The 26,172-nt window shown below is 41.4% G+C and overlaps 1 protein-coding gene across 3 annotated transcripts in view; it reads left to right on the top strand.

Moving 5' to 3' along the window:
- LOC126187769 (centromere protein I-like) overlaps window positions 1-26,172 on the top strand; it is a 351,829-nt gene that overhangs the window by 151,322 nt on the left and 174,335 nt on the right. For all 3 annotated transcript variants that reach the window (XM_049929046.1, XM_049929037.1, XM_049929054.1), the window contains exon 9: window positions 3,772-3,926. In XM_049929046.1, coding sequence (XP_049785003.1) covers window positions 3,772-3,926 — 155 coding nt within the window. The remainder of the gene's footprint in view (window positions 1-3,771; window positions 3,927-26,172) is intronic.

Raw genomic sequence — 26,172 nt, 5'->3', positions numbered from 1 at the left:
CAGACCATCTCTGTCAAATAACAGTAAAATCAGGCATTGAATCATTCCCTAAACTACAAGCCTACAAACGACATCTATCAGAAATCAAAATAAAAGATTTTTCGAAAGAACTAGAAATACAAAGCTAGGAGGAAGTGTATAAAGAAACCAATGTCAATATTAAATTCTCCACATTGTTTAAATTGAACTTTGAAAAGGCGTTTCCAAAAGTATGCATGTCTGTATCATCTCACAAAAACAGATGGGTAACAACAGTTATTAATAAGTCCTCCCAAACACTTAAACAGTTCAGTTCCACGAAGAAGATTCGCAATGATACAGAATTCTTAAATTTCTATCATAGATACAAAAAGATTTATAGGAAGGTGCTGACTGCTGCAAAAAAGTCGTTTAATCACAAAAATAATATATAATACAGAGAATAAAAGCAAAGAAGTCTGGGATGTTATAAAAAAGGAAATGGGGAGAGGCAAACAATCACAGAATAAAATACTGTTAAGGGAGGGGGAGAAGGTAATAAATGATCCACAACACTTAGCAAACTATGTAAACGAGCATTTCTCAAGTATTTCAGAGATGTTACAGCAAAAATTCTCCAAAGCAAATATAACACCTGTAAATAGTGTTGCACTAAATACAGTGATGTTACTTCCAACCACAGAGAATTAAATCAATAAAACTGTTCAAAAACTTGAAAATAATAAGTCATAGGTTTAGATGAAGTACCAATGTGTGTACTGAAACAATGCATAGGGATTACACAAGGCCCCGTAACAAATATAATAAATGAATCCTTCACATCGGGGACATTTCCAGAGCAGTTAAAACATGCAAGAGTTGTACCTTTGCTTGAGAAAGGTAATGCAGAAGCATAGAAAATTACTGGCCCCTGCTGTCAGCATTCTCAAAAATAATAGAAACCATTATGAAAGACAGATTAATGAATTACCTGAATAAATACAAACTTTTAAGGGAATCACAGTTTGGTTTCTGAAGCGGCAAAAAATACAGTCAGCCATAGTAGAATTCACAAAAGTTGTGCTTGATGCCCTTGATGTTGTTGTTGTGATCTTCAGTCATGAGACTGGTTTGATGCAGCTCCCCATGCTACTCTATCCTGTGCAAGCTGCTTCATCTCCCAGTACCTACTGCAGCCTACATCCTTCTGAATCTGCTTAGTGCATCCATCTCTTGGTATCCCTCTACAATTTTTTCCCTCCACGCTGCCCTCCAATGCTAAATTTGTGATCCCTTGATGCCTCAGAACATGTCCTACCAATTGATCCCTTCTTCTAGTCAAGCTCTGCCACAAACTTCTCTTCTCCCCAATCCTATGCAATACCTCCTCATTAGTTACGTGATCTACCCATCTAATCTTCAACATTCTTCTGTAGCACCACATTTCGAAAGCTTCTATTCTCTTCTTGTCCAAACTATTTATCGTCCATGTTTCACTTGGCTACACTCCATACAAATACTTTCAGAAACAACTTCCTGACACTTAAATCTATACTCGATGTTAACAAATTTCTTCAGAAACGCTTTCCTTGCCATTGCCAGTCTACATTTTATATCCTCTCTACTTTGACCATCATCAGTTATTTTGCTCCCCAAATAGCAAAACTCCTTTACTACTTTAAGTGTCGCATTTCCTAATCTAATTCCCTCAGCATCGCCCGACTTAATTCGACTACATTCCATTATCCTCGTTTTGATTTTGTTGATGTTCATCTTATATCCCCCTTTCAAGACACTGTCCATTCCGTTCAACTGCTCTTCCAAGTCCTTTGCTGTCTCTGACAGAATTACACTGTTATCGGGAAACCAAAAAGTTTTTATTTCTTCTCCATGGATTTTAATGCCTACTCCAAACTTTTGTTTTGTTTCCTTTACTGCTTGCTCAAGATACAGATTGAATAACATCGGGGATAGGTTACAACCCTGTCTCACTCCCTTCCCAATCACTGCTTCCCTTTATGTCCCTCAACTCTTATAACTGCCATCTGGTTTCTGTACAAATTGTAAATAGCCTTTCGCTTCTTGTGTTTTACTCCTGCCACCTTTAAAATTTGAAAGAGAGTATTCCAGTCAACATTGTCAAAAGCTTTCTCTAAATCTACAAATGCTAGAAACGTAGGTTTGCCCTTCCTTAATCTTTCTTCTAAGATAAGTCGTAAGGTCAGTATTGCCTCACGTGTTGCAACATTTCTACAGAATGGGTACCCACGAGAGCCTCCTTTGGAAACGAGTGTGTGGGTCTCCTAGAGGAAACCCTCATAGCTTTCAAAAACCTGAAACTGCTTGTCTGGTTCACATTCATTGATGTCATCTACATGAGCAGGACCCAGGGCCAGACACCCTGTCCCCATTCCTCCATAACTTCAACAACTTCTCCCACCTTCTTCACCTGATCCTTCTCAACCCAATATGCTACCTTCCTGAATGTAGAACACCCCACACTCTGATGGTCACTTATATACCTCTGTACATATCACACACACCTTTTTACCCTGTTCTCCTGTATACGTCATATCTGCAGTGATGAGATTTCCTTACCCAGTATGCTCAAGGTCTCACAAACGCCTTAACAGACAATCACTGCCCCCAAACCTAGCCCACAAAGAATTTCCCTTGCCATATACCGGCACACTCCTAATCCTCCTATCATCCACAAGAATCATCTTAAAAGGAATGACTTACCCCTGTGGAAGACCTATTCACCCAGCCAGCACGTCTTACTCCAGTCCTGCCACAGGTACCCCTAACCCATCAGATGCAGGGGTGTAATATACCAGCTGTGCCACAATTTCTGCATGACATTTTATGTGGGTATAACTGCTAACCAGTTGTCCACCAGAATGAATGGCCACCGCCAAATTGTAGCCAAGAACAGCCCAGTGGCACAACATGCTGCTGAGCACAACAAGCCCAAGTTCAGTGTCTACTTCACAACCCACGTCATCTAAATCCTTCCCTCCAGCACCAGATTTTCTGAACACATAGATGGGAAATTTCCTTATAACACATCCTTCACTCCCACAATCCTCCTGGCATCCATTTCCACTGTCTTCACACCCTCCACCAACAGTATTACCCTCCACTGCCCTGTTTCCCCTTCCCAGTCCACACGTCCATGTCATCTTTATCATATGCTGGACCTCACTGGCTCTGGTGACCAAGTGTCGCAATACCTAGTCCATGTACCTACCAGCTTCTCTTATCCGTAACACACCAGTAAGCTGCCATTACCAACCCATCCCTAACCCCTCCTCGTGCTTCTTTCTCACCCTTCCCACCTGATAAAACCCCCACCCCAGTCCACCTGCCAAACTGCAATCCCAATTATTGTATGTGAAGTCAGTACAATATGTGCGCGCGCGCGCGCGCGCGCGCGCGCGCGTGTGTGTGTGTGTGTGTGTGTGTGTGTGTGTGTGTGTGTGTGTGTGTGTGTGTGTGTGTGTGTGCGCGTGCGCGTGCACATGCACACGTACGTACTGTAGCTCGACAAAGCATTTATTCTGAAAGATAGCAAGTTTTCTTTCTGTTTTGTGTCATAGGCGTGACACAACACTTCTGCTATGTGGTGAGTGGTCTCATTTACTCCTAAATTATTTAATAGTGTATTTCTGTTTCCCAGTTGGTGAAACAGGAATAAATGGAGTATGGCCAAGAGACATGCAAATGTATTGGTTTTGATTTTAAATAATTAATATGTTGTACTGTATGTATTGGTACTGCTTTCAGTTCAGGTGATAACTAACTTTTCCTCAGGTTGGAGCCTTTGGCACTATTTGAGCTGTCAGTGGAGACACCTAATGTGACAGTATCATTGCTTCGGAGTGAACTGGGCAGACATATGCTAACGTTTCACCAGAATACTCTCCTTTTTTGCTTCAGTTATCAACTCCACAACATACTTGATGAAGGTCAGTGCCATAAAATTGCATTAAATTTATACTGTAATGCATGCCATGTCGAAAGATGCTTCTGCACAGGGAAATGGAGGGGGGGGGGGGGGAAGCTGTAATAGTGGGGTAAGGGAAGTGTTGAGCACTTTACTTTAATTAGGTGGCAGAGGAGGAGTTGGCACCTTCTGTGTTGTCAAGCTTAGCAGACTGTTTCTGTTGAAAACAATGAGTGAAAGTGAAGCATGGCCACAACACAGTGTGGCAGAGAGAATTTTATCGTTGTCCAGTGCTGTTCATGTCAAGGCACCTGGAAGATGACTAAATCTCATTGGTTGAAAAAGGCTGGTAGACAGAATGTACCAAATCTGTGCCACCCTGTGACATGATGGATAAGGAAAATAATCGGTTAAGTAACGCTGGAGATCAAGATACAGGATTGTTATTGTATAATGAATCTTCCACTCTAAAGAACAGTGTATACAGAAATGAAACTTTCTGACATATAAAAACTGTGCACTGGGTCAATATTCCAACTCCGACTCTTAACTTTCACAGACAATGCTGTTAGTGATAGATTCATCCACACACACTCCTTGGTTGCACACAAACCTTAATTTTTCAGTACACCCTGTCATTTTTCAGACTTCAGAGGCCCTCCTGGTTTATTCGATTAATGCCTCCAGGATGTTATGGGGAATGGCTTAACCACTGTCTAAGACTCATTTCGAAAATGCAAATTTTACTGTACATCAGAGCATAGATTGTATAGAAACACATATATACTGGGCGATGGCTAAAATGCAAATTCTGGTCATACCTGTGAATCTGTCTGAAGATTCCTTGCATCCCATCTTAAATATTCAGTTCTTTCCAAGAATGATTCCCTTTCCTGCCATTCAAATTCAGCAAAGGTTTCATTAGAAATTTGTACCTTGCTGTGTTGACAATACAAAAGATTTATATTGGCACTTTTAAATAGACTGAGGTCTGTAACTCTCAGTAGAATGTAACAGGTGTATGTAACAACATTAGAAATAAGGGAAACTAATATGGCATGAAGGGGGTGAAAACGAAGACCAAGCAGACATCATTGTGAAAATGGGTGGGCGAAAAAGGAAGTAAGTGGTCAATTACATATTGCCCGGACTTGACAAAAGTACAAAATTTATACTCTTTCATCAGAATGTGGAATGATTTCCAAATAAAATTAGCAAATTTTAAATACTCTGGTCAGTTGATCTGAAGGAAGTTTCTGTTATATGCTTAAGTGAACATTGATCAGGCAGTAGTGTGCTTGCAGTTTGAAACTACCAAAATTAACTCTATCCTCATCATTCTGTAGAATATCCTCTGCCCATGATGGGACAGGCATTTTTTTGTTGGAAGTAACATGAAATATTTCTGCTTAAAATCCTTAGAGATGCTGTGAAAGTAAAAAGACTGAAATAACAGCTACATACATTGCTTCATTAAAAGCAATTATAATTTGCCTGCCCAGAAGCCCAGACACGGCTTACATATACTCCTACAGGAACTAGACGGTGCACTCAGTAAACTTGACGCTAATAAGAAAAATCTAATAGTATGTGGTGATTTTAACATAAATTTCCAGGAAAACTCAAATGAAAAAAGCAAAATCTCATGACCACATTGTCAATATATAACTTACAGACCACTATAAACTCTTCCACAACAATGACAAAAACACATGTAAAACTATTGACCAGGTATTTATAAACACAGAAAATAATGGCTTCCAGACTGCAACAGTTCAAGTGACCATAACACAGTATATTGCTTTCCATACAATACCCGAAACAACATTGCAAACAGATTCAGTTAAAGAACAAAAAATTCTAAGTGAATAAAATGTGGGCACTTTCAGACAACTGCTACCTAAGGAAACATGGAATGCAGTATTTGAGATTGGCAGTACATGTGAAAAGCCCAGCAGATTTTGAGGAACAAGTTTCTTCTTCTGACAATTTTTGCAGCATGTGTATATAAATTACAGTAGTTCAAAAGAAAAACATGTTTTGCATGCTGTTCATTAAGTTTTGATATTTATCTTGTGCGCTCAGATGCATTTCACCTTAGTTACAAGGCAACTTCAGGTGTTTTCTTGAAATATTTTGCACATACAGGTGTTCGTTTGCACTTACAGGTTATAAATTTAAAACAGTTTGTTGAAGTTTTTGTAATAAAATGTAAAGGTCTAATTCACTATTTTTAAACCAAACAGCTTTCTCTCATGTGGCAAACTGCTTGAGAGTTTGTACTTTTCCTTTTGGTCACTGTTTTCGATGTATAGCATTTTGACTGCCTTATATTGTATGTATATTTTCATTTGTTTCTGTAAGTGTTTGCAGCTTTCTCACATTTTACTTTCAACTGTTTTTTCTGTGGCTATATGTGTGCTGATGTAAGTTCTCTCTCTCTCTCTCTCTCTCTCTCTCTCTCTCTCTCTCTCTCTCTCTCTCTGTGTGTGTGTGTGTGTGTGTGTGTGTGTGTGTGTGTGTGTGTGTGTGTGTGTGTGTGTGTGTGTGCAGGGTGAGCGCAAAGTCTTGCTCTGATTATAAAAATGTATAACAGAATAACCGTTTCATGTAATAAGTTACGTTTGATGCCGTTACATAGGTTAGTGTCTCCCCTGCGGGTCCGGGAATTAGAAAAGGCCTGAGGTATTCCTGCCTGTCGTACAAGGCGACTAAAAGCAGTTCAACACATTTTGGCCTTTATGTGATGGTCCCTTGTAGGGTTTGACATCCATTCTTCAAAATTTTTCCAAAAAGCGAGCCAGTTGGGGAAGGGCTCCTTACAGAGTGCATTGTGTCCATTGTTCATTGAGATCTTTAGCCCACTTTCTTGTTGTCGCATTGCAGTCCTGCCCATTCTCCATCTCTTGGACAAGGACACCTTCCTGGGTGCATTTTCAACCATGCACTATGCAGTGTCGATTTCTGCGTCGACAATGACCATGGACTTCTTTGCACCTGATATCCAACACAGTAGCGAGTTGGTTGCGGTGGGGCCACCATGTACCCTGTTAGTTGTAGCCCCCTGACCACATAGGGATCACTCTGCTGATGCCTGCGCCGTTAACTCCCCATGTATGCCAAAGGGGAGATGCCCATCGCCCTGGGGCATTGGGACTCCCGGTGATGGCCATCCTGCCAGGTGGCCTTTGCTGCAGCTGGGTGGTGCCTGTGGTAAGGGCCTCTGATTGGAGTGGGTGGCATCAGGTCGGATGACATGTGATAATGCATAGTCCATCGTCACTTGCTGGTGGTGAAACACCAGCAGTCTCTAAGCAATCACGAGCTCAATTCAACGCATAGAAGTACATCCTCAAATTGTTCCCGTGTCTGACCACACCATGGGAGGAATGTCGGGCTAAGAATGGCAGCGGGTCTAATTCGCCCCAGTACCTTGTATGTTCGAGAACTGATGTGGAATCTTCCATGACAATGAAGTCTCAGTTTTTTGTTGAGCATTTAGGGGACAAGTTTGTGGAGGTGGAGGGCTTGTCCTAAATGAGATGTGGGTCAGTCTTTATCAAAACAGCATTCTGTGCCCAGTCACGGGAGTTACTCGGTTATGACAAGCTGGGGGATGTTTCTGTAACCATCACAACCCAAAGACCTTATATCCGGTCCAGGGTATCATATTTCACAGAGACCTTCTTTTGCAGTCCGACAATGAGCTGCGCGCCAATTTAGAGTGGCGAGGTGTACATTCCGTCGAGCATGTCCACTGGAGTCCGAAGGATAATCAGGTTGCCACTGGTGCCTTCATCTTGGCCTGAGGGTGATACATTGCCCGAGAAGTTCAAGGTGATGGTCTACCGATGTGATGCAAAGCCCTATATCCCTCCCCTGATGCAGTGTTTGAAGTGCTGGAAGTTTGGCTATATGTCTTCTCACTGTACTTCCTGTGTCACATGCCGAGATTGTGGACGCCCATCAATTTCAATACTCCATGTGCCCTGCCTGCCATCTGTGTCAACTGAGGAGAGCACCATTCGCCTTGCTCACCTGACTGCAGCATTCTCCAGAAAGAAAGGAAAATCATGGAGTACAAGACACTGGGCAGACTGACCTACACTGAGGCTAAGAGAAAATTTGAACGCCTGCATCCTGTACGTATGACATTGTGTTATACCGCCGCTGCAACAGTTCTGGCACCATCAGCTCCGCCAACCCAGGTCACCTCTCAGAGCCGGAAGACTACAACTGCCCCCTTGGGGCGGGGGGGGGGGGGGGGGCATGTCCCTCCCTGTTGCTCCTGCACAACCTACTTCTAAGCCGAAGAAGTGTAAGTCTTCTTCGGCTTCCCTCGCTAGGAAGGGGTCCATTGGGTCACTCCCTTCCCAGGTTTCTTCTAGCAGGAAAGACGACTCCTGCCAGTGGCTGAAGAGCCCAAAAGCAGCTGGTTGTAGGGCTTCACGCTCATCCTCAGTCCTGGAGACTGAGCCAGTGAAGTCTTCCCAACTAGGGAAACCCAAGGAGCAGCGAGAGAAATCCAAGGAGAAAACCCCTAAGACCTACCTACAAGCTCTGCGGCTGAGGATGGGGGAGGAGATTTTGGCATCTGCTGAGGACCTAGATCTCATCTGACCCTCAGACACAATGGATATAGACTGCTCAGGCAATAAATCAGTGGCAGCAAGTGACTCTGAAGTGTAAACTGCCTCGTGCCTTCCCAGTCTCACGATGTCATCCTACAGTGGAATAGCGGAGGTTTTTTCCACTGCCTGGCTGAGCTACGGCAACTGTTAAGCTTTACACATGCTATCTGCATTGCCCTCCAGGAAACCTGGTTCCCAGTAGTGTGGTCCCCCCGCAGCTATAGGGGATATTACAGGAACCGTATCGACTATAATAGAGTGTCAGGTGGAGTTTGTGTTTATGTCCTAAACTCGGTCTGTACTGAAACTGTGCCCCTTCAAACCCGTCTTGAAGCTGTGGATGTCAGAATAAGGACGACATAGAAAATAAGTCTGCAATGTATATCTTCCTCCAGATGATGCAGTACCCCTGAATGTATTAGCTGCACTGATTGATCAACTCCCTAAACCTTTCCTACTTCTGGGAGATTTTAATGCCCATAACCCCTTGTGGGGTGGTACCATGCTTACTGGCTGAGGCAGAGAAGTCGAAACATTTCTGTCGCAATTTGACCTCTGGCTCTGAAATATTGGGGCCGCCACACAGTTCAGTGTGGCTCATGGTAGTTACTCGGCCATTGATTTATCAATTTGTAGTGCAGGACTTCTCCCATCTATCCACTGGAGAGCACATGACGACCTGTGTGGTAGTGACCACTTCCCCATCTTCCTGTCACTACCCCAGCATCAGGCGCACGGACGCCTGCCCAGGTGGGCTTTGAACAAGGCGGATTGGGGAAGTTTCACTTCTGCTGTCACCACTGAATCTCCCCCACATGGTAACATCGATGTGATGGTTGAGCAGGTGACTAGCACAATTGTTTCTGCAGCAGAAAACGCGATATCTCGCTCTTTAGGGTGCCCGAGGCGTAAGGCAGTCCCTTGGTGGGTGCCGGAAGTCTCTGAAGCAATCAAGGAGTGTCGGTGAGCTCTACAGCGGCACCCTTCGCTGGAGCACCTAATAACCTTGAAACGGCTCCGTGCCCGTGTTCGCTACCTTATCAGACAACGAGAGGAGGAGTGTTGGGAGAGATACGTCTCCACCATTGGGTGCCATACGTCACCTTCCCAATTCTAGGCAAAGATAAAACGTCTTTTTGCGTACCAGGCCCAACAGCTGTCCCCAGTGTTCCCATAAATGGTGAGTTATGTACCGATGCAAACGCGATTGCCGAGCACTTTGCTGAACACTATGCTCGAGCCTCTGCGTGGGCCATGTTTTTTGATTCACGAAAAGCATTGACATGACCTGGCAACATCATATCCTTGCCACATTATACGAGTGGGGTCTCTGAGGCCTGTTTCCAATTTTTATCCAGAATTTCCTGTTGCTACGTACTTTCTGTGTCCAACTTGGTGCCTCCCACAGTTGCCCCCATATCCAGGAGAATGGGGTCCTGCAGGGCTCCATATTGAGTGTATCTCTATTTTTAGTGGTAATTAATGGTCTAGCAGCAGCTGCGGGCCCCTCTGTCTCACCTTCTCTGTATGCCAATGACTTCTGCATTTCGTACTGCTCCAACAGTACTGAGCAACACCAACTGGGGTTCAGAACGCTCTACGCTGCTGAAGCTCTACAGAGCCCTTGTTCAATCCCGCCTTGACTATGGGAGTGTGGTTTATGGTTCGGAGGCATGCTCAGTGTTGTGTTTACTTGACCCAGTGCATCGCTGTGGTGTTCGCCTAGCGATATAAGCTTTTAGGACGAGTCCGGTGACCAGCGTCCTGGTGGAGGTCGGAGTCCCTCCATTAGAGGTTAGGCATGCGCAGTTGCTCTCCAGTTAAGTTTCACACATTTGTAGTTCTCCTGCACATCCAAATTACCGTCTCCTTTTCCCACACATGGCAGTTCATCTCCCTCATCGGCGGCCCAGCTCTGGGGTTACAATTGCAGTTAGTACATGATCACTTCTCTCCGAACTGAAGTCCTTGCCTTTACCACCTATACTTGAGGTTTATTCACGAGCACCTCAATGTTGTACACCTAGGCTGTGGATTCGACTGGACCTTTTACATGGCCCTAAGGACTCAGTTAACCCTGCGACTCTCTGCTGTCACTTCCTCTCGATTCTCAACATGTACCAGGGCCATGAAGTGGTTTACAGTGATGGCTCAATGGCCAATGGTCATGTTGGGTTTGCCTGTGTTCATGGAGGACATATAGAACAGCACTCCTTGCCTGATGGCTGCAGTGTTTTCACTGCAGAGCTGGAAGCCGTATTTCGTGCTCTTAAGCACATCTGCTCATGCCCAGGTGAGTCATTTCTCCTTTGTACTGAGTCCTTGAGCAGCCTACAAGCTATCGACCAGTCCTACCCTTGTCATCCTTTGGTAGTGACCATTCAGGAGTCCATCTATGCCTTGCAACTGTCCAGTCATTCAGTGGTGTTTTTCTGGACCCCAGGTCACATTTGAATGCCAGGGAATGAACTTGCCGACAGGCTGGCCAAACAGGCTGCATGGAAACCGCTTCTGGAGATGGGCATGTGTGAACCTGACGTGCATTCCGACTTATGCCGCAGGGCTTTTTGGCTTTGGGAGACGTAATGGCATAACAGTATGTGCAACAAAATGTGTGTCATTAAGGAGACCACGAATGTGGGCCTCTCACAGCGAATCAGTTGTCCTCTGCTGGTTCCGCATTGCCCACTCTTGTGCAACCCATGGTTACCTCCTGCGCCATGAAGACCTGCCTCAGTGTCGGTGCAGCGCCCGGTTGACAGTGGCCCATCTTCTGGTGCACTGCCCCACTTTGACTGCCCAGCAATGGAATCTTGGGTTACCGGACTCGTTGCTACTAATTTTACCTGACAACGCCTCATTGGCTGATTTAGTTGTAAGTTTTGTTCGTGAGGGTGGGTTTTATCATTTGATCTAAGTTTTAGCGCATGTCCTTTGTCCCTCCGTGTCCTCCACCCAGGCACTTTTAGGATGGAGGTTTTAATGTGTTGCGGAGTGGCTGGCTTCTCCTTTTTATTCTCATGGTCAGCCAGCCATGGTCATATGCTTTGTTGTTTTACCCTTTTCATCCTGTTTGTTGCTTTTCTGTGATTTTCGTGTCCCCGTTTTGTCCATTTACATGTTTGTTGCCCTTCGTCGTTCTTGTAATTTTTCCTTTCATTCTGATTTGTGTTGTCTGTCTCGTTTGTTTTATTCTGACACTTGTGGCATTGTTTTATTTGGAACAAGGGACTGATGACCTCTTAGTTTAGTCCCTTCTTCCCTCTTTTAAACCAACCAACCAACCATTATTTCGTTATTGCCCTAAACTGTACTTAACTATGCACAAAACAACAAAAGTCCACAAAAGCAATTCTTTCTTTTGTCAAGTTAGTTATGCATCTTGTTATCATTGCTATTATTATTACTGTTATTATTATTGGCAGTGGCTGTAGTTGTATAATCTTCTTGATAAGCGTAACTGTTATATAGCAGATGCTTTTAATTTCACACTCCCAAATTTACCTGAATCTAAAAATTTGTGAACACCCAGAATGTATACTCATGGGCTACCACTGGAAACACTGAAGAAGTTGATAATCGCAGGCCAGTTTCGCTGTTGTCTGGTTTCTCAAAAATTTTAGAGTAAATCTTCCCCAAAAGATTTGCAGGCTTTATACAAAAATAACAAATTCTGTCCACAGCACAACACAGGTTTAGAAAGAACAGCTCAGCCAACACTGCTGTCTATGAATTCCTGAGTGAAACTTACCAGAAAGTTGATAGTAGTGAATATATTACTGGTATGTGCCCTGATTGGGCAGAGGTATTCATTACTGAAGATGGTGAGCCACTACTACAGAAATTATATTAACTGAGCATCAAAGGCACAGCTAATGACTGGGTCAGGTCATATCGTTGTGGATGCGAACAAACGGTGGAGATAAAACACTTTTAATGCAACAAAGTTACAAACCATTACTCAGCTTAACCAAGAGACGAATTATGGATCAGGAGGATCAGTACTGGGACTAGTGCTGTTCCTCCTATACGTAAATGGCCTACAGATGAACATACATTGTCAGAGTGCTTACTAGTTTGCTGATAACACAACTTCCTCTTCATTGAAGAAACAGAAAACTTATTGCAAGAAAACATAACAAAAGGCACTGTAAAACATTGCAAAATGTTTCAAACGCAGGAGAGCTTCTGTGAAGTTTGGAAGGTATGAGACAAGGTACTAGCGGTAGTAAAGCTTTGAGGACGGGGGGTGAGTCGTGCTTGGGTATCTCAGGTGGTAGAGCACTTGCCTGCGAAAGGCAAAGGTCCCGAGTTTGGATCTTGGTCCGTCACACAGTTTTAATCTGACAGGAAATTTCATATCAGCGCACACTCTGCTGCAGAGTGAAAATCTCATTCTGGAAGTATTTGGTCAAATGATGCCCAACTTTTTACTGTATATTTCATGTACTTACAAGAGCTCATGGAAAATAAACAAACAAAAATTCTTGATAGCAGTGCCAGAACTAAACATGACTGGTGTGCAGTCATTTATATGAGGTGAAATTGTTTTACAGAGAAATGCGTGTTTGTGTGCTATTGTAGGAATCCATGTTTGAACTATGCAGTTTTAAAGTAATTCCCATTACAGTGTGTTCAATATTCATTATGACCTCTTCTACATGTGCTGCGCATACACATAAAGAATGACAAGACCACTGGTGCCTGAACAGAAGCAAGTATAAATGAATCTCTGTTGAAATTTCCTTTAACTTCTTGTGAAACACAATAATACTCATTTCTATCCAGAGTGGAAGTGAAAGCAGGCATCAGCACTGCAACCTCAGAAGTTAATGGAATGTTTATGTTATGCATATACAGCTAATATTTGTGGTGGAACGGTCTATAACTGATAACTCTCCTTATTCGAGTTTGTTAATAGATAACAGAGATGATTTTTGGACTCTATGATTGTCTGATCCTAGATCATAATCAATTATCTTTAATGAAATATATCGATACAGCTGTGTATTTTGTAATGCACTTCCTAACCTTCATTAAAGCTGTACAAAACCATCTACACAAAACTTTTCAATTAGTTTCAAAATTCATGGCAGTACACATCCAATGAAACCACCCTAAATACATCTACATTTTAGCAGATTCTCAACCATCATTTTACATCTACATCGTTGTACTACATTATATCTCTCTTTTTTTTTATCTCCTTTGTACAGAGAGAGGAAACTATTGTTTAATTTTACAAATCTTTGTTCTCTTGTGATCTTTGAATTTACATTCTTGTAACCTATAATAGATGATATAGCGACATAACTGAACGTAATTCCTAGAGCATCTATTGACATTGGTGTCGCGGGTCCTGTTTTCAAAGGTTTTGAGAAAGTTGTTATAAAAATGAATACAAGGAGGGTGAAAGACCTTTGTACTGATGTAAAACATCAGATTTCATGTTTCTGTAAAATTATCTTTTTGAAGATCAGTTAGAGATTAACATTTAAATAAAATAAGAAAATCTCTTGAGGTTGCTCCCTTCTTACTTCAGTGTAATGTAACTTTGCTGTTCAGCTCTAAATAATGTCCCAGCGGAGTTTTTGACACTAACAATTTGTGTGCCCATGGGACACCATGACCAGAAATGGGCCAGGTAGGTGACTCAGAGTCCAACAGGTGTGGCCACTCTGGTAGTTGTGGACACCTTGTCGTCATATTCATTGTATTTACACAAAAAAGACTTTGAATATAATTGAAAATAATCAATTTTTTGAAACTATAATGTAACTGAATAGATAAAAAAATCTACTCACTGACGACAGCGGAAGAAAACACATATAAAGCTATTGAAATCCATAAGCTTTCAGAACCAGTGGCTCCTCCTCCTGACAGAAGAGTTGAAGGGGAAGGAAGAGGGGTGGAGGAAAAGGACTGGACAGATTTAGGAAATGAGGAGAGTTCGAAAAAGTTGCCCGAAACCCCATGGACGAGATTTGAAAACCTGAGAGCGTAAAGTAAGAATATAGGGTAATACACGAGATTCTGACAGAACATTGTGCAAGAGTTAAGCTAAGTGCATTGTATGAGCTAGAGGTGGGGTTTTGGAGAGGGGGGGGCGGGGGAGGAGAGGTAAAAGTCAGGTCAGAAGTTAAAAGATATAGGAAACTAAAATGGAGTGAAGAAAGGAATACTGAGACTGAAGAAATTAATGTAAATTAAGACTAAGAGTGTGTTGAAAACCAAAGACTTTGTAACACCAGTTTCCACTTGTAGAATTCTGAAAAACTAGTGTCTGGGTCTTAATCCAGATGGCACATATGGTGAAACAGGCACTGAAGTCAGAAATATCATGTTGTAGAACAAACTCTGCAACGGGATATTGTGTGTTGCCAGTATACCCCTCTGCCTCTGCCCATTCATCCCAACTGATAACTTGGTACATCAGTTACAGCGAATGGGTGTAGGCTGAGGGTGTATATTAACAACACACAATATTCTCGAGCAGAGCATGCTCTAAAGTGTGACATTTGTGACCTCGGTGCTTGCATCACTGTATGAGCCACATGGATTATTCCAACAGGCACCAGTGTCTAAGAACTCTGCAGGTGGGAACTGGCATTACAACATGTCCTTGGTTCTCGCCACCCATTTGGCCTTAATTTACATTATTTTTTTCAGTCTCAACATCTCTTCTCAGTAAATGTTCCTGTCTTCACTCCCTTTCTGTATCTTTTATTTTCTGACTTTTCTATTCCCCTCCCCCCATGCATCCCCCACCTCTACCACATATAATGCACTTAGCTATTCGCTCTTATTAGCTCGCGCATGATGTTTTGTCATCAGTCTCAGTCTTCCGTAATTCCCTATCTTTGGGGACAGGAAAAAATTGGGGTTATTATATGGCCAAAATTGGTGTTATTTTCTGGCAAGCTTGTTCTATTGTCAGTTATCTATTTTTGTCATATTTAAACATTTTTCAATGCTATGTTGAAAATGGAACTATTCCTAAGATAGGGTGGGCCAAACATGAGAAAAGTGTATAGAAAAATTATTTTAACAAAAAAATTTTACACGAATAAGTATTTAAAAACAAATACCAAAGATAAAAATGAAAATAATAGTATATTGCAGATATTTTATTGATGACATGTTTTGCACTTCTTCATATCATTCTTGAGCTGTGGAGATCACAGAAGCCAGTCTCCTTGGCTCAAGAATGATCTGAAGATGAATAAGAAGCATGAAATGCGTCATCAATACAGTATCTGCAACAGAGACTATTATTCTAATTTTTAACGTCTGTATACTGTTGCTGTGCTGGGCTAGAATGGTGTGGAGTGAGACATATGTTTTAAATACTGAAAAAAAAATTTTAAATGATGTATCCAGGAGATTAACAAATATATAGAGCTCTCCTTTTTTCAGGTACACAATCTATTTTTGACTCTCAACAAATTTATCTTAAATGGTTGAAATTTCTTACGTAATAGCAATAATGAAACTTAGAAGAAAATCTAGTAATGTAAAGGAAAATCTTTGCCTTTGCGGTGCTATTGTTGATAAATAAAATGTCTTGGCTGCATCCCCAAGAGATTTTTCTTTATGAATGAATGTCACCAGGAAAGCTTGAAGGATATTTGTGACGTATTCCTAAGTAACAAAATATTGATACCCTTTTACAAAAATTGGGTAAAAAATAAGACCAAATTTAATATTTTTTTTTTTTATGTTCACTCACATGTTGCTTGGAAACATAGTTTATAATATTTTTCGGTAGAAGTTTTGAGTTTTAAATTCTATTTCCCATCAGTAACTCAATCCTTTAATGCAAAAATACTTTCTTTTAATGTACTGGTAGTCTCTCTCTCTCTCTCTCTCTCTCTCTCTCTCTCTCTCTCTCTCTCTTTCTTTCTTTCTTTCTACACGCATGTACAATTGATAGTAAGGCTCTTTTATGTACTGCATTTTACAGCTAAGCGCATGCGCAAATCGGGCAGCTTCGCAGCGTATGAAAAAATTTTCCGGTTAGGTTCTGGCTGCTTTTCTCAATGTTTATACACCAAATAACCACACTCAAAGTATCCAAAGCGGGAATAGGCGCTGCTTCTACCAGATTTCAACTCTGCGCATGTGCGGCAAGCTGTCTGATAACTGCTTAAACGAACCTTAATTCAACGAAATTTGAAAAAAGAAATATCATATCAGTATTGATTAAAATTTTTGTAAGTTAATACACGCAGAAAAATATGCACTCAGCCTGGAATACCACATTGCTATTGGTATGGTGCACAATATTGTTTATTCACAAGGGTTGGCAGCGAGCATACCCAAAACAGTTGTCCTGCCAATGAATTATTTCTGTAAACTTGACTAATGGCTTAAATACAAGCATGTACAATATTGACGTGGTTTGTGTGCTATCACAGAGTACACCTTTTTCTTTGTTAGGATGATTTGAGAATGGGTTCTGATACGTGAAACCGGTCATCAATTAAACAAAAGTAACTGAATTTTGCAACTTTGACTGGTCAACTCAAGTTGCTGCCCTGTTACTAATCCAGTGTGCTGAAAATCCAAAAAGATGAATTTTATAGCTGCTCATTTCCACCGCAGAAGGTAATGCTGTTCTGTAAGATACCTGCCTCACCAACTATTCGGAACTCGTCACTTATTCGGAAATAAACACCCAAATATTTATTTCATTCTTCAGTCTCTAATCAGACGGAAATGTTAACATCATTTATTGCAGAACATACCTGTATTACACTTTCTGATTTTTTCCTTTAAGTTTACTGTATAAAGTGGTAGAGCCGTAAGCTCAATGATTGATGACGGTGTTGGCAGTGTTCACGCCCACCTCCTTCCAAATACTTGCCTTACATTCATAACAAAATACCCAGACTGTGTTGACAATGCTACGATGGAAAAAATTATGTATTAGCATGCAGTGGGACACAAGCCTACCTCCATTCGTATTGAAAACCTCAAAACTATCCATTGCCTTATGGCATACTCATTTGGCTACTGTCTCAAGTCGCAGTGATCACGTTTCTTCAAACCTTGCATCGCTGCTGCATTATTAATCACATTTAATGAGCAGGGTGATGTGTTTGTGATAGATTCTCATTGTGCCATTGCTTTGAAAAGGCATACTGTGGCACATATACTACAAAAGAAATAAATGATCGAAATTCACACAATGGTCGTTCGCACACGCTTGCAAAAATCGATAGTCGAAAGGCCACTAGTGATGTCATGACTGCAAAAAGTACTGCGATAGTTCAACATGGAACATTTAACATTTGACATATTTAGACTTGCAACACTTCTCACAAGGACGCAGATAAATTTTGTTGAAAAACACTGATTTTGCGTTACTTCCTCAAAAACAGCAGAATTCGCGTTATTTCCTTAAAAAACCACCAAATTCGCATTATTCATCACCTTATTGCATAAATGATTCAAATGGCTGTAAGCACTATGGGACTTAATATCTGAGGTCATCAGCCCCCTAGACTTAGAACTTCATAAAACTAACTAACCTAAGGACATCACACACATCCATGCCCGAGGCAGGATTCAAACCTGCGACTGCAGCAGTAGCGCGATTCCAGACTGAAGTGCCTAGAACCGCTCAGTCACAGCGGACGGCTGTTATCATTTAAATCACTTTTACCTGTCGCTACCTATCTTCCACCTTTAGGCTCCTAGATTTTCGAAAATTGTCAGATTTTCCCCATATGTGGTATAGGTATTCGTTGGTTTGCAGTTGATGGAGTAACATATTGCACTTTTCATAGATTAGTGACTTAGTTTGGTCTAAGTTACAAAACTAATGTAGTGAAACAAGAATCTTAAAGGAAAGCATGGAGACACTTTACAAAAAAATGCTGTAACCGTAATATTTGTGACACTACTTTGAGTCCTTAAAAGAAGAAACTGGTAATTTGTTGTTAATATTAAAATTGACACCACTTTTGAATAACTTTCCTTTCAACTGGCATTGCTCTAAGGTGCTATGCAGAGAAATGTTAATGTTGCTGCCTTCAAAAACAATACAGTTTAGAAAAACTATTCTCCCTCTGATGTTTGTAGGTTTAATAGAATTAATAATACTTATAAATTTTCTGTAACTTAAAATCAGTTAAAATGTTGTTATCCTTTTTCATAAAAATTAAACAAATTTATTGACAGATGTTGGGTATAAATCTACAGCCGGAGGTAACTCATTAAACAAAATTAAATAATAATAGTTTCATGCTTCAAACTAACATTATTTTTTTCCAAATAAGAGTAATTCTTTTTGATGCATTGAAAATATAAATATTCTGCTTATGACTACTTCTGAAAACATTTGCTGTTTTAGACTTACAAATTTAATTGGTCATAAAATTGCATTACACCATATATTTCCCCTGAAAAGTGAAATATTGCTTTTGGATACAACTGTGGACTCTGGCCAAGGTAACCTTTGTGATATCCTCTCTCTTTGCAAGATATGTGGAAGAGATGGTACATGTAGATTCTGAAAGAATAGGGACAGGTTCTGACAAATTGAAGATGTGTGCTATGCTCATTTGGCTCAGTTTATAAGAGCATTGTCACAGCATAGGTCTAATTTGTCAGGAACATTCATAAGAAATCCCCATAGCTCTTTTATAACTGTTTGAAGCTACAGGGTGCAGTCATTGCTACAAGTATACAAAATCTGAAGTTCTGACACTGTATGAGCCATCAATGTATTATTGAAGAAAAGCATTTTTATAGCCATCAGCTGCACACACTCACCTTTATTCTTCACTGGTTTCAGTTTTTACAACCATCATCAGTGGAAAAATGCAATACCTCGGATGGATCAAAAATGTATATTTCTTATACAAGGCTCATTAGCATACCAAATACAATGATGTCTCACACTGATATGTAAATTACACATAATTTATTCAGTGTCATAAATCACACAGACAGGTTGACTAAAGACTAAAAGTCTAATGACAGTTAACAGATGACACACAGCACTTTCAGCTACTCACAGGTCTGAGTGTGGAGAGTCTAGGTGATTTATCCTTTGTGGTTCCATGATGACTGGTTCCAGAAATCCTTCCCAAGCTAGTTATCCTGTGGACCTTAGTGCTGGCTATCCAAGCTAATGTCTGAAACAACCATCAAGATATCCTTTCTAGTAATGCTCTCCATCTACACATCTGTCTGTAATGTCAAATACTACATTCCCGCCTCCCCAGAATCGGTGTATATGGTCAGTACCACCACACTTTGTGCTGCAACTGCCTTGAAGGGGGTTGGCATTCTTGAAGAGCTGGTGCTCTAGGAGGAAGGGCCATCTTGCTGCCCCTTAGAAGTGGGGAGAAAGTTGTTTATAAACCATTTCCAGGTCAGATTGTTCAGGTCTATCAGATCCCACCTTATGTAAAGTCTAGGCATTGCCTTAACTCCGCCATACTTTAAACTGCCGTTATTGTAGTTTCAGCTTGGATTGCACATGGTAGGTACAGGAAACTGCCTGGTTGGAGATGTGAGGGGCCGCTGATTGCTGTTGCTTGTTGCTGCTGGCCATTCCTGTTGGGGTTCAGGCTGCTGATCCTTGAGTCATGATGAACCTGGGACTGCCTGCTGCATTGGAGGTTGGTGTCTGGAACTGAGTTATAGGCCCATCGGACAGTGGGACCAGTTGATTGGTCCACTTTCAGAAGGAACCTTGGTTCACCGCATCTCTTGGAGTCAGTGGCGACCCTTACTGCCGACTGGATGGGGGAGACAATGCCACTCACAACAGCAGTCTCGGGTGGAGGTTGCATGCAACCTGGTCTGCCCACTCCTGCCATTGTAGAACCTGCTTCATATCACTGAATCAGTGTTGTACTGTCTGTGATAGGGAACCAGCTGAAGTTTGCACCAAAATCTTGCGTCCAATTCTTTATTCCAACTGCGAAGTGTGGATGGAATTGCAGTGCGTGATTGTGATTGTGTTTTGGTATCAGAAGGTAGAATCCATGACTGGTACCAATGTAAGACCTCCACTGGACTTTTACTAGGAATGGGGGTCAAAAATAAAGACATTGCTTTGGGAGTGGAAGTGGACAACAATGCTATTTTCATTGTAAACCTGAACTCCATTTGAATATTTCTGCCTCTCCAGTCAGGTGTGAGTGAGAAGGGGCAGTTAGTAGTTTGGATAGCATGTGATGAGTAAAAGACCATGAATGTTGTGGAGGCAAATTGTGGGCTATTGTCTGCAACTATTACTTCAGCAAGGCTTTCAGTTGCGACAATTCTAAATAACACCTTGACTGTTGATCCATTGTTATTGACCATAATTTGCATATATAGGGAAACTTTGAAAAGAATAATCCACTACAATTAATCTGATTGCATTGAGAAAGTGCAGCACAAAGTGTGGTGGTACTGACCATATACACCGATTCTGGGGAGGCGGGAATGTAGTATTTGACATTACAGACAGATGTGTAGATGGAGAGCATTACTAGGTTTGATTATTTGCACCCATAGTGAGAATACTTTGTGGAGCTGCTTGCAGTCCTGAAACTGCTTGTAGAACTTTACATTCCATTCTATATCCTTGTCTATTGCGGACCAATAAACATGTCATGGCAATACTTTAATTCTGCAGACACCCCAGAATTCACTAGTGCTAATGCAAGTACTTTTGTTTTAGAACATGAGAGGAAGTCCAGTGTCATTCTCTGACACTAAGAGAGAGAATAGCCCTTTGTCTGACTGAAAACAAATTTAACACAAATTACGTGTGCAACTTTGCTTCCGCCATTTTTTCCCCAACATTTAAGGCTTTAATGAAACAAATTGGTTTCACACATATCATTCAAAGTATTTTCCATCGCTGGCCACTACTTTCTGTCATCTTTTGGGCAGTGTACGAATCCCCCATCGAAAAAATTGTTCATCTTTTGAAGCGATCCATGAATTGATCCAATTTGTGACTTTTTCATGAGATCAGAAGTGTTAGTCAGCCAGGGCAAGTGCCATTGATCTAAACAGATGATAGTCAGAGGGAGCAATGTCTGGGGAATACAGCGGGTGGAGTAGGACTTCCCATTTTAACATTCCAAGTATGTTTTGACCTCTTTTGCTACATGGGACCGAGTGTTGTTGTACTGCAAAATCATTTTATCATGCCTCTCACTATATGCAGCCGTTTGTCTTTTAATGCTCTGCTCAAACACATTAATTGTGTTCGATAATGAGCACCTGTGATTGTCTCACTTGGTATTAACATCTCATAATACACGACGCTGAGCTGGTCCCACGAAATGCAGAGCATGATCTTGGAGCCGTGAATATTCGGTTTGGCCGTCGACGTGGAACCATGGCTGAGATATTTCCATGATTTTTTGCATTTAGGGTTATTGTAATGAACTCATTTTTCGTCCCCAGTCACAATGCAGTGCAGAAATCCCTTCTGTTTTTGCCTCTGAACCAACTGTTCACAAACACACAAATGCCGTTCAATGTCTCTTGGTTTCAGCTCATACGGGACCCAAGTTTCTTCTTTCTGAATCATGCCCATAGCCTTGAGACGTTTTGAAATGGCTTGCTGTGTCACTCCCACTAATCATGCCAATTCTTCTTGAGTTTGACGTGAGTCTTCACTCAACAATGTCTCCAATTCTGCATCTTGGAAAACATTCTCTCTCCCACCACTGTGCCAGTCTACGACGTTAAAATCACCACTCTTGAAGCCTTCAAACCACTCAAGACACAATCTTTCACTAATAGCGTCCTTACTATATGTACTTCAGAGCATTTGATGAGACTCGGCTGCTGTTTTCTTCATATTGAAATAAAGCAGTAACTCCTCCTGCAAATGACTACAATTAGGCTCGTAAACTGACATTTTCAATCAAGAACAACTTTTTGATGCAGTCACAAATCGACTAATGTTTGAATGAGTTTATGTTGACTGAGGTCCAAGCTAACTGTTGTTCGTCTGCAATCTGTTTCTTTTGACCGGTACTTACCATTGTCGCCACCTATCAGCAAACGGTGGAAGCAAAGTTATACACCTTGTAACTTTTACATTCTTTGGCCAACTGTTTTGCACCCAGTGTAGGACCTTCTGTAAGCTTGTGCGCATCTGTCTGTTTCTGATGAAGGCCTTTTTGGCCAAAAGCTTACTTGCCGACAGTCTTTTTGTTGTGCCTATCTGCGACTCAGCATCTCCGTTACATTGTGAGTAGCAACCATACTTTTCATAATATTGTCATTATTCCATCAGGGGATTTTCCGTCGTCTGAAAGTACTGAGACACGTATTAGTGTAAGTATGGGGTGTGTTCAGCCATTGCCTTTGTGATGGCATGAAATCTGCTGAAGACACTTTCAATGAGGTGTCTGAAAATTTGTGGAAGAATGGCAATCTAAACTAGAAAAGATAGTACTGCTGGACACTGGAGTCTGGAGGGGAATAAATGTTATAATGTATCCCTGGGATTCTGAACAGACTGGTCCATTTAATGCATTTAGCATTTTCTTAAATGCAATAAGAGGATCATACCCCAACTCCAAAGTATGCTCCCTTACCGTAATACGACATCTTCTGTGCTTCACAGTTAGCACTACACGTGATGGCAAGTAGTAACGTTATCCAGGCATTTACCCTGCAATCAGACTGACACAGGATATAGCACGATTCATCACTCAAAATCATTCATATCAAATCATCCATTGTCGATTGAAGTCATTTAGCAGTGACTACAAAAATGTGTAGCATATGAGGGGCTTCTCAACCATTGTTCCCCATTCTTTTTAACTCCCTATGCACAGTCATTGTGCTAGCTGGACTGGTGGTACCACTTCGGAAAATCTGATTTTTTACAACTACTCCCTGCAATGCTTGACAGATCCTCTCTTTCAATACACGAGGTCTTCCTTGTTTTGGTTTAACAGTGGTTGTTCCTTCAGGTTTCCACTTCACAGTGACATAACCAAGAGCTGATTTGGGCAGTTATCAGAGCCTGAAATGTCCATGATGGATTTATTACTCATGTAGCACCCAATGATGAGTCCATGTTCAAAGTCACTAAGCTCTCCTGACCGACACATCCTGTTGTTACTGCTTTTCCACTGCCACCACAGTATTCTCCACCCCCTTTTATATTAATGGGTCTGCCTCTCATGACGTCTAGTGGTCAATTCCAGATTGCATAGGGGTGTCCGTGTACGTTTGATCAGATAACATATTTTGTAGAGAAAAGAATGCTCTTTCAAATCATGGCTAACACAAGTATTGCTCAGGCATCACTTTAGGTATATAAAGGTTTAAAAACCATTAATTTTTAAGCCAGTTTTTTTTTTCCAGCTTTGAAAACTTAAGTACCAAAAATGATCAAACTTGCAGGTTTTATAAAAAAGGTAAAAAGAGAACTTCCTAAATCAACATCATGATGAAATCAAGCTACTTAAACCTCAAAGAAAATTCGTTACTTGAAACCAAAATAGTATATCAATGACATAAAACTTACATCATGCACAAAATGCATGCTATATAATATTCGTCATCTTCTCGGTTGTTACAATGATAAAATGTAAGCTATATCCTGCTGCGGACACAATTATAATATGGTTGTCCCTGTCTCATTAGTTTGTTAACGGTAAAATTGTTTGAAACATGGAAACTGTCACTTTGAAATAACAACAGTCCAAGTCAGATTACTTTGTCTTATTCCTCCTTTAGTATGTACACAATGTCCAGCCAGAAATTATGACAATCTACTTACTATTAATATTACTTGTCCAGGTAATAGCAGCATCACCTGGTTGTCAGACACATGCGCAGTGGTGCATCTAGTATGAGTGAGTGTGCTGGCCATATGTAAAATGGGGAAAGTGCACAATCTGAGTGATTAAGGGCAGATTGTGATGGCCAAGAGGCTCAGCATGAGCATTTCCGAAACTGCATGACTTGTTGGGTATTCGAACAGTGCTGTGGTGAGTGTCTTCAACATATAGCAAGTGTCTTCAACATATAGCAAAACCAAGATTTAACCATGTACAGACGTTGTGGGGTTGGGAACCCACCCCTCATTACAGATGTCAGACGTCATAGTCTGGGAAGACTGGTAGAACAGGACAGGCAGCAAATTATGATGGACCTAACATCGGACTGTAATTCTGGGCAGAGTACTAGTGTATCTGAACAATCAGTGCACTGAACTCTCCTAACAATGGGCCTCTGTAGCTGACGACCCATGCGTGTGCCAATGTTAACACCACAAAGTAGACAACTATGACTGAAAGTGGCACGTGACCATCGGCACTGGACATTGGCGCAGTGGCACAGCGTTGCACAGTCTGATGAATCCCGATACCTTCTTCATCATGCTGATGGGAGGGCACGAAACCATCGTCTGCCAAGGGAATAGCTCCTTGACACCTGTACTGCAGGTCAGAGACAAGCTAGCAGCTGCTCCATTATGCTCTGGGAAACATTCATGTGCGCATCCATGGGTCCAGTAGAGCTTGTGCAAGGCAACATGATGGCCAAGGAGTATTGTACACTGGCTGCAGACCATGTACACTCTGTAATGACAATCATGTTTCCCGATGGCAGTGGCATTTTTCAGCAAGATAATGCACCATGTCACAAGGGCAGAAGTGTGACCGAATGGTTTGAGGAACACAGTGGCGAGTTCCAATTGATGTGCTGGTCCTCCAACTCGCCAGATCTGAACCTGATCAAACACATCTGGAATGTGATTGAATGTGGCGTCAGCGCTCTTCCCCTTCCTGGAATTTACTAGAATTTGGTGGTTTGTGTGTACAGATGTTATGCCAACTCCCTCCAACAACCTACCAGGGCCTAATTGCTTCCGTGGCATGAAGTGTCACCACTGTTACCTGTGCCAAAGGTGAACATATCGGCTATTAGTTAGGTGGTCACAATGTCCTGGCTGATCAGTGTACACCTCCATAACAATGCCTAACCTCATCCAGTCTTTTGTCAACAGTTAAGCTCATTCCACTTTCATAATGAAGTAATCATTGCTACATTGTATTTCCACGTTAATTCAAAGAGGTAATCACTGATCACAGAAGTCTTTTCATTTACGTTCTACTCAATATGTTCCTCTGAAGAAGTTATTGATTTGTGAACATGATACTGCTGTAATCATAAATCTCAAGATTAATCCTGCACACCTTTCTGCAAAAAACTGAATTACTTGAAGAGTTTTCTCCTACGAATTGATGCAACAGTTTTAACTCTTAATTATGCTTTGTAGCAAATTCTTCATAATACTTATCCATGCTATGCTGAAGGCCAATGACTCCTTTCTGCACACTAACTCAGCAGTTGACCCATACCACTCTGCCATTGTTAATGTTATACAGGAAGACAGTGTTCCCTCCAGTTAAAAAACAAGCTCAGCTTCAAAAATTCCAGAGGCCAGCGTAAGGAGTCTAGTATCATTGTGTCATAACATCAATGATAGCAGTACTACTTCCATCTGTGTAACAATTTTTCAGAGTTTTGCGGCTTTACCATAATCTTTCACTGAACTACAGCACTTCAAACTTAGCAAATGTTTGAAATGTTGACATAACATTTTGTCACTCTTCACTTACAAGGTTTCCACCCACAAAGTATTGAAGA

Source organism: Schistocerca cancellata, chromosome 1 (genome assembly GCF_023864275.1).
Source record: "Schistocerca cancellata isolate TAMUIC-IGC-003103 chromosome 1, iqSchCanc2.1, whole genome shotgun sequence".
Lineage (NCBI taxonomy): Eukaryota > Metazoa > Arthropoda > Insecta > Orthoptera > Acrididae > Schistocerca > Schistocerca cancellata.
This window is presented reverse-complemented; position numbering and strand designations above follow the sequence as displayed.